Raw genomic sequence first — 13589 nt, 5'->3', positions numbered from 1 at the left:
ATAACCAAAGTTCTACAGTTCCCAAACAAGCAAAGTTGTGTATTTTTACTATTTGTACAATATGAAAAAGTCATACAACAATTACAAAACGAGCTAAAATGCAAAAACTGATTTTACAAATTCATGTAAAATAAATTAGATTTTTCTATCTTCGTTGAAGACATAGAAGGTTACTGTCTTCAGCAAAGTTTCTTGTAATAATATGCTCTTAAACTTTACAGAACACATCAATGTGGTATATTGAAACTGAAGAAAAATATTTTTTTGACGTAGGACTACGTCTTACGGCAAGTTTTGAGATAGGGTGTCATTCCAAAAAATCGAAAAATGCGAGCGTCACGAAAAATGATGGGTTTTGAGCGCTAATAGCTCAGCGGTTTTCCGATCGATTTTCAATATTCTTACACCAATCGATCGGAAAATCTTCTAAGAATTGACCCAAGTGAAGAAAAGTATGGATTCTTGATGTTGAACTATTGAAAAGTTGAAAATAATAAACCTATGTTTTACCAGAATTCTCGATTCGTGATTGGTTGGAAGATTCTTTACGATGATCTAAATCTATACCAATTTGATATCTGTGCTTGGGAAGTAAGCCAAAACAAGTGACAAAGTTTCCTCATTTCAACAAGATTTCTTAACACCGCGGTTCCACCTAGACCATTTTGATGTCCTTGCTTGGGAAGTACGCCAGAGAGAGTGACAAAGCCCCCTCGAGCTAACAGATTTCTTACGAACGCGACTAAACCTAGTCCAATCTGATGTCTGTGTTAGGGAAGTGTTCCAGAAAAAATTACATAAGTTCGTTGTCCCAACAGATCGCAAATTCTTTACTGCGAGACGATTAAACTTAGGCGAATTTGATATCTGTGTTGGAAAAATGTGCTACAGCTGTAGTGCTCGGTTATAATACGACTCTGTATGAATACGCATGCTTGCCGTTTCATTAGAAATGTAGTGAAAAGATGTGCTGTTGCTAAAATAGGATTGAATTGGTAAAATCCCTTCAACGTGGGAAACCATGGATAATAAAAACAATCTTTAATTTCAGTAAGGTAACAGGAAAGTAATAGTTTGTGTTCTTGATTTTGTTAAATTGTTTTCAAATTCACAATCTTTTGAGAATTGAACGTATGCAATGTTACTACTTTGATAAACGTTACATACAACGCATGTAGCATGTATATATGTTGCATATAGCATGTATGCATGAAAAATCGAATGATTATAAGCATGAATACATGCTACTATCACTACAAAGAGACTTACGTAGTCCTGCGTCACCTATATATGCGGTCGTGTCTTGTACACAACCTCTCTGATTTTTATTTCACTTTTAGGGGGATTAATCAAAATTTAAATTCTACCAGACGATAGAGCTTTCAATTTAAAGAAACTCTTCCAAAGGTTTCATAAACCTTAAACCAGGTTTTCCCAGTCAAAACTCTGAGGCGCACATTTTTTTGGTTTGAGGCTATTGTGCGCGCGAGTAACCATGTTACAAAAGTTGACGCGAGTGTTCGAGGGTTAATATCTTTTGACCGGTAAAACCAATTCTTCTGAAATTTTGCAGATAAATTTGCAGCATTAAAACCTCTAATTTGATGCTAAACTAATTTAAACTAGATAAATTATCTAAGATGAAATCGTCGAAAATAATTGTAAATTTTTATATGTTGTATACGATTGTTCATAACTTTTGTAATAAACGTCCAATCAAAAAACAAATCAACAGTGATCTATAAGGCTATATTACTTTTCAAATGATAATAATAGCGCATAAATCGGTTCAGCCATCTCTGAGAAACAGGCGATCATTTGTACCTAGTCAAAACAGGTTTTTTAAGGCTAACTTTTAAACTGTTTGTCCGTTTTCAATAAAACTTGGTAAAAAGTTTAGTAATAGCAAGAGCTTTCGTTTGGTACTAAGATCGTTGAAATTGGTTGCGTAGTTCAGGAGAAACGCGTGTCGCGTAGTTTTTACATTTTTGCTTATAACTTTTAAACGAAATGTGATATACTTGACAATGATACCTTTCAAATAAAAGTAAAATTGAACGAATCGGTTCAACCACCTTCGAGAAACAGGCGATAGAAAATAAGCTGCAGACACGCACACACACACACACACACACACACACACACACACACACACACACACACACACACACACACACACACACACACACACACACACACACACACACACACACACACACACACACACACACACACACACACACACACACACACACACACACACACACACACACACACACACACACACACACACACACACACACACACACACACACACACACACACACACACACACACACACACACACACACATTGCTCAGTTCGTCGAGCTCTATCGATTGGTATATGTGATTCGGGCCTCGGATCAATTTCGTGTTTTTCGACCAATTTCTAAACCTTTGTTTATAGTATAACAAAGGTAAAAATGTTTAAGGCCATATAATCTTAACTGTACACTTTTTTTCAATCAAATAATCCGTCAATTTAGTAGAGATTATTAGTCAAAAGAGGGCTGATGGGGTTTCGTGATTCATTTCTCGTTTATTGTATTCAAAAAATGCATACGCCAGTTTATGCGAATAAACAGACTGTTTATTCTCATAGTTTGTCGTAAAGTCCGTAAAAAGCAGATTTCTATGCTAGAAGATTATGCTGGGAGTTATGTCAACTATGCAGAGTAGCTCTATTTTCCCAAAGTTCTCAAATATTTTTGACCAAGCAAATGTTGTTTGAGCATTTGGCATGTATATAAGTTGGGAATGCGTAGGACCGAAAAAGTACATTTTGGTCATTTTGACTTTTGCGCCAACTATGAATCCATGGGCAGTATAGATTCTTGCTTGTAATTGATGCATCAAGCAAATTTAAGGGGGGGGGGGGGGTAGTTTGGGGTTTCAAACTCCTCAGAAGAAAATCTGTTCTAGACTTTCAAGCTTGAAATTTCATAGCCAGCTGTTTAGAGCACAGGAAAATATACGAAGCTGGTTGTAAAATCTTCGTTGTCATCAGCAGCTTAGAGCCGGGGTGGTTCAACTCAATCTTGGGTAAATTGTCACCCATTTCCCAGGCGGTGTCCCTCTGTGCCGGTGCCGGTGGGGTTGTTGTATAGAACCGTTTTCCTTACGACGTGTCCGGTTCACTGTAGTTTACGGACTTTCGCCAAATGTACGTTAGTAATTTCCCCAATCAGTGTCTGTTGCCCCTGATTCATGCACCTCCGCTACTCTCCACTTTCAACTTGTATTCCGCCAAATGTCGTCCTCAAAGCTGCGTAAGTCTTCCGTGAGCATAGTCTACCGGTCTAATAGGGGGTTTGAACATTGTTAAAATGATTTTAACCAAAAAGTTAAAAATTTCGCGAAATGGTATTTAACGTTTGTGTTTGGATAACACAGACCTGTGTAATTAATTTGAACCTAATTAATTTGATTGTGAAGTGAAGTGAAGTGACAATGATCTGTGAAATTTGCCAATCAGATTCAACCGCTGACGAAACTTTGTGGGTTTGCATCGGCTGCATCGCCTTTTTTTAATAAAATGTGACAGTTCGATGGTTTTTTACCTTCTGTCGAAAATAACCCTGCTCGGGAGCATGGTTAGTTTTTTGACCAAGGTTTTGACAGTTCGATGGTTCGTTTCTGAGAGCCAATGAGATATGCACAGGTGAGGAAGAGAGCTTCGACGTGTTTCACTGATTTTTCGTTGGATTTTTTTTTACATTGGTATGGATGCTTATCGCATAATAAATTTGTTCAAACAACCCGGGTTGAAGTGAGATTAATTTTATGTATCAAATAAAAGCAAATGAACACCAAAAAATAATCCAATTTTAACTCGGACAGAATAAACAATATTTTCATCCTCACCTTATATGCTCTCATTGAGCAAAAAAAAACTATCAATCCGTCAAATATGAAATGGTTCGCATTCTGAACTGATTTTAACAGGGGCTTGCGATGGGTGCCATGTTTTTGTTGCCAACATCTCAGCACATCTCGACAAGGTTGGCAGCAAATCTACCTGTCAGACGGGCGCTATTTCTTGGATTTCTTGCAATAGCGCCCTTCGTTAAGTGGACTGTCAAACACCGTTCGTTAAGATAGGGATAGCACTCCGCTGGATTTTAACCAACGGGATGGCAAGGTTGTCATCTTCTATATATTTGGTGCGTAACCGACATCACTGGCACTGGCATCCGAAAAATAGCCTGTTTACCCTAAAGCAATGTTAATTCGGGTAACGAACCTTAATAAGGTCTGTACCTAATGATGGCAGGTCAAGTAAATTTAAGCAGTTTAATGCAATTTATTGAATATTTTGCGGTTTTGTAATGTATTATAAATTGTATAGTATATTTTTGTTGAATAAATGAAAATACGGCAATGTACAGTTTCGGTGAAAGCGAAATGAAAATAGATGTTCGTTACGCTGAAATCCTAGCGTGCCATCCCGTTGATTTTAACTACTCAAAGCGAAATAACCATCTGTCAAGTTTTCCGTCAAGTCTGCCGAGAACTGTCAAGTTTTATTCTCGGATTTTTTTCTCGGCTTTATCAGTCTCAAAAATGTCAAAAACGAGTTTGGTCTCTACATCTGACAGTTTCGATGATTTATTTCATCTTTTTCAGAGGAATCTATAAAGTATAACATAGTTTTGGTTTTCCGTTACTGTTTGGTCTGTTTTCTATGTATATTTATGTTCGGTTTACTTACAGAAGATTTATCGTTTTGTCGTTAGATTAAATTGTTTTGTAGCTCTTTGGGTACTGGGTCTTTGATTTTTGTGTATAAAGGGGAAAAAATCAAAGCCAACACATATATAAACCTGGATCTGTTTATTGAAATAGTAGAATTCTGCATCAATTCAAGCTATTTCAAATATAACGAACAACACTATCATCAAATATTCGGAACCGCGATGGGGAATCCGCTCTCATCAACTCTAGCCGAATTAGTTATGGAAACACTTCTAGATACAGTTACAAAATCACTATCATTCAAGCCACCGTTCATCAAAAAATATGTGGAAGACCTACTAATGGCTATTCCTATAGACGAACAAGACCATGTACTGAAAACATTCAATAACTACAACGAACATCTACAGTTCACATATGAACTAGAAATAGACAAAAAACTACAAGGTATACAGCCCTAAGGGTTGTACAAAAGGGTGACGTAGGACTATATTGCCGTGAATCGCATATCAGTCCCATTTTCCCATTTTCTATGGAGCTTCCTATATAAATGGGACAGTTATGCGATTCACGGCAGTATATTAGATCACTAGATCAACTAAGTACAACACCTGCAACCATTGAAACATAGAGATTTCTTTTAAAAATCACTTGTGTGCATCATAAAGGTCGAAATACTAATGAATAAACAGCCCACAGATTATTGTATTAAATATGATTAGGCGTAGCTTGACATATTTCAATAATCTTACTTTAACTCGCTTGTGGCCTTTAAAAGGGCTACATTCAACCCCCGCTAATATGAAAAACAGCTCTTTCAGTTTAGGCGAGTTCATTTTTAATCTGAATATTTGGTAACTCTATTCATTTTCACATACGCGCAAGACGCACACCCTATGCACTTGTTGTTTTGATTTGACGAAAACAAACGTTTTGAAAACATTTCAAACATGCGCGAATTCTAAACGTTCGGTTTATAGAAGACGAAATTGGCTCGCAGTTTCGACTAAAATGGTCTATTTTGAGTGCTGGAGAGAGGTAAGCTGCATATGAGCTATATTGCCAAAGCTCCTGAGCAAGAGGAAACGCATTAAGATTTTTTGCTTTTTTTTTAATTTACCGGTCAACTTTAACGTCAATTGTGTGTGACGCTTGATCGGTTTTTAATGTGAACGCATTCATACCACCGGGGTACAGATTAAAAATGTTCAAATTAAAGAAGGTCATACCAATGGGGGTTACCCCCATTACCCGGGGTACACGGTATTGGTTACAAATAACATTAAAGCCAAAGCACGTTCATCGCAAATATGACGTGCCATTCGAATGTCGTTCTCTTTTGACATGAATAGCAACAGGCACGTAAGTTAGCGTCATCGATTCACTGTCTCTTGCTCTGAGAAGGTTTTACTAGTTTTATTTGTATGAGAGTCCTTATCCTCCTACCACAGGGGTGAGGGTTCTCAAACCATCATAAAATAAATTCATGCGTCCCAAAATCTCCACCTGCCAAATTTGGTTCCTTTTGCTTGATTAGTTCTTGAGTTATGAGGAAATTTGTATTTCATTTGCCTGGAAGCCCCCCCTGTTGAAAGACGGATGGGTCTCAGTACACCATAAAAAAATTCCTGCCTTTTAGAACCCCCACATGCCAAATTTGGTTCCTTTTGCTTGATTAGCTCTTGATTTATGAGAAAATTTTTATTTCATTTGTATGGGAACTCCCCCCCCCCCTCCTAGCGAGGAAAGGGGTCTCAATTCACCATAGAAAAAATTCTTTCCTTCTGAAATCCCCATATGCCAAATTTAATTCCATTTGCTTGAATAGTTTTAGAGTTATGAGGAAATTTGTTTTCATTTGTATGGGAGCCCCCCCTCTTAGAAAAGGAAGGGGTCTCAGTACACCATAGAAAAAATTTCTGCCTTCTAGAACCCCCAAACGCCAAATTTGGTTCCATTTGCTTGATTAGTTTTTGAGTTTTGAAGAATTTTGTGTTTCATTTCTATAGGAGCCCACCTTCTTATACCCTCCTTAAAACTGCTCTCTCACCCCTCTATAAAATTGCTGGTCATTTTATCTATCCAACGACATATAAATTGTTCAGTTTCGTTCAGTAGTTTAGTAGTTATAACCATTTGAAATCTTTCATTCAAATGTTACACTTCTATTTTCGTTTTCACAAAGTGCTACCCAGTCCCAGTATAGTAAACAAAGACGTAGTCCTACGTCAAAATCAGAGGGGTTGTGTACAGGACACGACTGCCTATATAGGTGACGCAGTAAGTGCCTTTGTAGTGATAGTAGCATGTACTCATGCTTGCAATCATTCGATTCTCCATGTATACATGCTATATGCAACATATATACATGCTACATGCGTTGTATGTAACGTTTATCAAAGTAGTAACATTGCATACGTTCAATTCTCAAACGATTGCACATTTGAAAACAATTTAACAAAATCAAGAACACAAACTATTGCTTTCCTGCTACCTTACTGAAATTAAAGATTGTTTTTATTACCCATGGTTTCCCACGTTGAATGGGATTTTACCAATTCAATCCTATTTTATCAACAGTACATCTTTTCACTACACTTCTAATGGAACGGCAAGCATGCGTATTCATACAGAGTCGTGTTATAACCGAACACTACAGCTGTAGCACATTTTTCCAACACAGATATCAAATTCGCCGAGGTTTAATCGTTTCGCAGTAAAGAATTTGCGATCTGTTGGGACAATGAACTTGTGTCATTTCTTCCGGCACCCTAACACAGACATCAAATTGGACTAGGTTTAATCGCGTTCGTAAGAAATTTGTTGGTACGAGGGGGCTTTGTCACTCTTTCTGGCATACTTCCCAAGCAAGGACATCAAAATGGTCTAGGTTTAACCGCGGTGTTAAGAAATCTTGTTGAAATGAGGAAACTTTGTCACTTGTTTTGGTTTACTTCCCAAGCACAGATATCAAATTGGTATAGGTTTAGATCATCGTAAAGAATCTTCCAACCAACCACAAAGCGAGAATTCTGGTACAACATAGGTTCATTATTTTTAATTTTTCAATAGTTCAACATCAAGAATCCATACTTTTCTTCATTTGGGTCAATTCTTCGAAGATTTTCCGATCGATTGGTGTAAGAATATTGAAAATCGATCGGAAAACCGCTGAGCTATTAGCTATTAGTTCGCTGGCACCAAAAACTCCTACAAGCAAATTTTCACTCCGACCGGTTCAGTAGTTTTCGCACAGACTAACAGACGAAACACCTCGAACAAATTTTCTAACAAAACATCGTCACATGCAGTCTTCGCGCTACGCAGAGTAGGTTGCTATAAATTTAGCAATGCTATAAATTTACTTGTATATTATCTGACATCAGCGCCAGCGCAGGCAAGCGGGGTTCTCGCGCAGCGACTGTTGTTTGAGTCTTGGCTTAAGTGAAAATTTGAAATGATCGTTTTTATTGACGATGGAATGAGGCTCCTGTGTTACGTCTGTTAGTCTATGGTTTTCGACTCTGTAAGGAACATATGGACAGACAGACAGAAATCCTTTTTTATAGGTATAGATGTTACATAGCCAACACAGAAACTAGCATCAACAAACGCACAGACACTGAAGGACTAAATAGCCTATGTGCTGGCATACTACACTCTATAAGAAATTTCAATCAAAACAAAGCAAACCGTAACCAAACTGACAGCGTACACGTAGAAAAAAAAATTGTAAATGCAAAAAAATTCTGTATAAATTCAACAAAAAATATTGTTGACTGAAGGCTAACCCAGATATTTTTTTGATTCTAACTGTTTGACTTTTTAGTTCAACAAAAAGGTTTGTTATTTCAGATAATTGCTAGTTTCTATCAAAGAAAAAATTGTAGAATCAAAAATAAGTACTTTTGGGTTTATAAACGATCTAGTAGAAGCAAAAGAAGTACGAATTTAGATTAAACAATATTTTTTTGATTCAAAAATATGATACAAGCTGAACTCAACAACAGGGGATTGTTGTTTCAAACTATCATCATTTTTCTGCGTGTACAATAAATTGCATACACACCAACGCACTGTAAGACACCACTTTCATACACGGACACTATTTAACTGCTAAGAAATTAGTAGACAGCAAAAGGTGAGAGCACAGACACGTAGCGTACAACCAGGGCACCGTTTAGGAATGATAACCGTCAATAGAACAGATACAGCGTAGAACAGTAACCACAGTGAACCACAAACAAATCAAAACAGCTACAGTGGGTAGAATTTCATGACAAAAACAGTTCCAATTTATTTAAATTTTACTTACTTATGTGTCCATGTCCGCCGGTCCGGCAGAACAAAGGGATGAAATCAGAGATCTCCACTGCTGACGGTTACCCGCCATGGCTTTTACCTGTCGCCAGGACAGGTTCTCTTCTACAGCCCGGATGTCGTTGGCTAAGCTCCGTCGCCATGAGCCTCTGGGTCTGCCTCTTCTACGCTGTCCTTGTGGATTCCAGTCGAGTGCTGCTCTGCAAACCTCGTTCGCTTTTTTCCTCAAGGTGTGTCCGATCCACTTCCACCTACGCTCACGAATTTCTGTGGCTATCGGCCGTTGATGACAACGACGATGGAGTTCCTCATTGGATATCCAATTATCAGGCCACCAGGCACGAATAATATATCGCAGGCACCGGTTAATGAATACCTGCAGTTTTTGCGTTGTCTCCGCTGAGACGCACCACGTTTCGCAGGCATACAGCAGTACGGATTTAACGTTTGAATTAAAGATTCGGGTTTTCGTACGTAGAGTGATCTGGTTTGAGCGCCAAATGTTTCGCAGACCTGCAAAGGCACCCCTGGCCTTCCTGATCCGTGTGGCTATATCAGTCTTGGTACCACCATCGGGCGTTGTTTGGCTACCAAGATATTGAAAGACGGCTACCTGCTCAACTTGTTGTCCCGCTACTGTAAAGTTGGTGGAATTGTCAGTGTTCACTATCATAGACTTAGTTTTCGCTACATTGACTGTGAGACCTGCTGCCTGGGAGCCCTCAGAGAGGTCGTCTAACTTGCTCTGCATATCGTTTCGGCGTTGTGCGAGCAAGACAATGTCGTCGGCTAGGTCGAGGTCATTTAGCTGCTCCATCGTTAGAGGATTCCAAGGCAATCCTCGATTTGGTCTACTGTCAATTGCTCCAACTAATATCTCATCCATAACGATGAGAAACAGAAGCGGTGATAAAATGTAGCCCTGTCACACGCCAGCAGTAACCCTTATGGGGTCGGACAAGACGCCGTCGTGCAAAACCTTACACGAGAACGCCTCGTACTGAGCCTCGATGAGATGGACTAGCTTATCTGGAACTCCTCTACGCCTAAGTGCGCCCCAGATGTTTTCGTGATTGAGTCGGTCGAACGCCTTTTCGAAGTCAACGAACACCAGCAGAAGAGAGTCCTGGAATTCGTTGATCTGCTCCAATATAATGCGGAGCGTTGTGATATGGTCTACACATGATCAGCCAGCACGGAATCCAGCTTGCTGCCGCCGGAGAGTAGCGTCGATCTTCTCCTGGATCCGGTTGAGGATTACCTTACAGAGTACTTTGAGAGTAATACAGAGCAACGTGATGCCACGCCAGTTACCGCATTCCGTTAGGTCTCCTTTCTTAGGGACTTTGACCAATATGCCCTGCATCCAGTCCACCGGAAAAGTTGCGGTTTCCCAAATATTGCTGAAAAGCTGATGCATCATCTGGGCTGACAAAGATGGGTCAGCTTTGAGCATTTCGGCTGAAATACGATCTATCCCTGGCGCTCTATTGGATTTCATACTCTTGATGGCTGCTACAATTTCATCCAGCGATGGCGCCTCCGAGTTCACGCGATTTATTCGACGAACTGTAGGCGTCTTACGCTGCTGGTTTTGTTGGTCTCTGACATTTGAAACTCGGAAGAGTTGTTCAAAATGTTCAGTCCATCGCTTAAGCTGTTCTGTACGGTCAGTCAATAGCTGACCAGCTCTGTCCTTTAGCGGCATCTTTGTATTCATCCTGGCACCACTAAGGCGGCGAGAAATATCGTACAACAAACGGATATCACCATTGGCGGCGGCGGTTTCTCCTTGTTCGGCTAGGGAGTTAGTCCAGGCTCTCTTGTCCCGCCTACAAGCACGTTTAACAGCCCTCTCCAGTTCGGCGTATCGTTGACGGGCAGCTGTCTTAGCCGATCTGGTCCGCGCTCGCTCAATGCCGGCTTTCGCCTCTCTCCGCTCGTCGATCTTCCTTCAAGTTTCATCCGAAATCCACTCCCTCCGCCCACTGCGCGCTTTACCGAGGGTTTCATCACTGGTCGTGATGAAGGCGTTCTTGATGCCGGTCCATTGCTCTTCGACGGTTCCACCAGATGGCAACTCCGAGGCTCGAGATTCAAGTTGTTCAACAAAGGCCCTTTTCACCTCAGGATTCTCCAATCGGCGGACGTCGTAGCGGCACCCAACTTTCTCCTCCCGTCGTTGGACACGTGCGACGCGCAGACGTATCTCAGCGATAACAAGATGATGGTCGGATGCAATGTCAGCGCTGCGTTTGTTGCGTACATCAAGAAGGCTCCTTCTCCATTTCCGGCTGATGCAGATGTGGTCGATTTGGTTTTCTGTTCGGCCGTCGCGGGAAACCCACGTGACTTTATGTACTGGTCTATGGGGGAAGAGCGATCCACCAATGACCATGTCGTTATTACCACAGAATTCTGTAAACAGCTCCCCGTTTTCGCTCATCTCTCCTAGGCCATGGCGTCCCATGACGCGTTCAAGGTCCGCGTTGTTTGAGCCAATCTTCGCGTTGAAGTCGCCCATGTGAATTTGGATGTCCCCCTTCGGGATTTTCTCAACCACGCTGTTCAGCTGGCTGTAAAAGCTCTCTTTCTCCTGCAGGTCGGCAGCATCTGTTGGCGCATAGCACTGGATTGCCGTAAGGTTCCTAACCCGTGTTCTAAATCTGGCAACGATTATTCGCTCATTTATTGGTTCCCACTTCATCAGGGCCGCACGTGCCCCTGGGCTCAGTAGGAATCCAACTCCTCTTTCTCGAGTAGCATTTTCACCTCGTATGCCAGAGTAGAGCAAGACTTGCCCGGATGATGTCCTGTGTTCGCCAGTACCCGGCCAGCGGACCTCGCTCAGCCCCAGGATTTCAAGCTTCAGGCGGCTAGCTTCCCTTGCAAGTTGAGCCAGCTTGCCCTGCTGGGCAAGGGTCAGTATATTCCATGTTCCGATTCGTGTCCGTGTTTTCATGCTAAAGGTCGTTGCCAATAATCCGGAGAGATTTCTTCTTTCATTTTCATTAACTTTTTGTGTGTTCTGGTACAGTAGGCTGTTAACCTAAGGTCCTTATTCCGCTGATGGGGCTGCCATCTTAATGTGGGCGGGAGCCACTGTGCCCCCTTTCCTGTTAGCATACGACAACCGAAGTTGCGTACCCCAGCCGGCACCTCGTGGAAGTAGGAATAGGAGTTAATGAACAGAGGTTATGGAATGCACATGTTCACCCTTTGCCAGCCAAATTATTTAAATAATTACAGAATAATATCCATAGCTTAGAGGGACACCATTTTTAAAAATAATATAGACAACCAAGAAAACCAATGTTAGACACTAACACAGTTAACGACAAAACGATAAATCTTCTGTAAGTAAATCGAACATAAATGCACATAGAAAACAGACCAAACAGTTACGGAAAACCAAAACTATGTTATACTTTATAGATTCCTCTGAAAAAGATGAAATAAATCATCGAAACTGTCGGATGTAGAGACCAAACTCGTTTTTGACATTTTTGAGACTGATAAAGCCGAGAAAAAAATCCGAGGATTAAATCCCAACAAGTGACAAACATACAATATGTCAAATTTTAAAGTTAAAAGTTAAACAGTTAAAAATTTCGTGAAATGGTTCACAGCCTTAGGCTATTTCTCCTCGAGTGGTTAAAATCAGTTTAGAATGCGAACCATTTTATATTTGACAGATTGATAATTGTTTTACTCAATGAGAGCATATATAAAGTGAGGATGAAGATATGTTTCTATAACAGCGAATTTATTTATGCAGCTCAGGTTGGAATTGGATGAATTTTTGGTGTTCATTTGCTCCTATTTGATAGATAAAATTTATCCCATTTCATTTCGGGTTGAATATTGTATGTTAAACATCCATACATTGGTGAAAAAAAATTCAAGGAAAAATCAGTGAAACACATTGAAGCTCTTTCCTCACCTGTGGCATATCTCATTGGCTCTCTGAACTTGGTTAAAACTAACCATGCTCCCGAGTAGGGTTATTTTCGAAAAACCATCGTACTGTCAAACTTTAACCAAAAAGTTAAAAATTTCGCGAAATGGTTCACAGCCTAAGTGTCGTTTGATGGGACGTACTTTCATTATATCGACCATGTCAGATTTGTACTCACTTTCTTTTATAATTTGTTCATCTGGATATGTATGAAGGCTCAGTTTTGCAGTTTCGTCCGATCTGCCGGCATCTAAAAATATTGTAAAGAAACAATCAATTAAAAATTTCATTTGAAACAACAGGCTTAACATTATAAAGGGTACGGAAAGGTATTTTCAGCCTGCCTCTAAATTCAGTCTACATTCGTTTTCTTTCGTTGGGCTTTCCTATATAAATGCTTGCTGTTATATAACTATACTGAAAAGAATATAGCAATCATACGTCTTAATATGTAAAACTGTTTTCTTAAAAATGTTAGTATCTAATGTATTGTTTTGCGTTTTTACTATATAAATATATAGCATACCTTAAGGTATAGGAAAACCGAGAATGTATGGAGAGCCCTGCGGGTCGAA

At 40.0% G+C, this 13589-nt stretch overlaps 1 protein-coding gene across 8 annotated transcripts in view; it reads right to left on the bottom strand.

Annotated features, from left to right (window-relative positions):
* The window catches only part of LOC128742843 (basement membrane-specific heparan sulfate proteoglycan core protein), a 1551467-nt gene that overhangs the window by 870952 nt on the left and 666926 nt on the right, over positions 1 to 13589 (bottom strand). For all 8 annotated transcript variants that reach the window (XM_053839324.1, XM_053839321.1, XM_053839325.1 and 5 more), the window contains one exon: positions 13193 to 13264. In XM_053839324.1, coding sequence (XP_053695299.1) covers positions 13193 to 13264 — 72 coding nt within the window. The remainder of the gene's footprint in view (positions 1 to 13192; positions 13265 to 13589) is intronic.

Source organism: Sabethes cyaneus, chromosome 3, assembly GCF_943734655.1.
Source record: "Sabethes cyaneus chromosome 3, idSabCyanKW18_F2, whole genome shotgun sequence".
NCBI classification, from domain to species: domain Eukaryota; kingdom Metazoa; phylum Arthropoda; class Insecta; order Diptera; family Culicidae; genus Sabethes; species Sabethes cyaneus.
The sequence above is the reverse complement of the archived record's forward strand: the minus strand, read 5'-3'. Positions and strand labels throughout refer to the sequence as shown.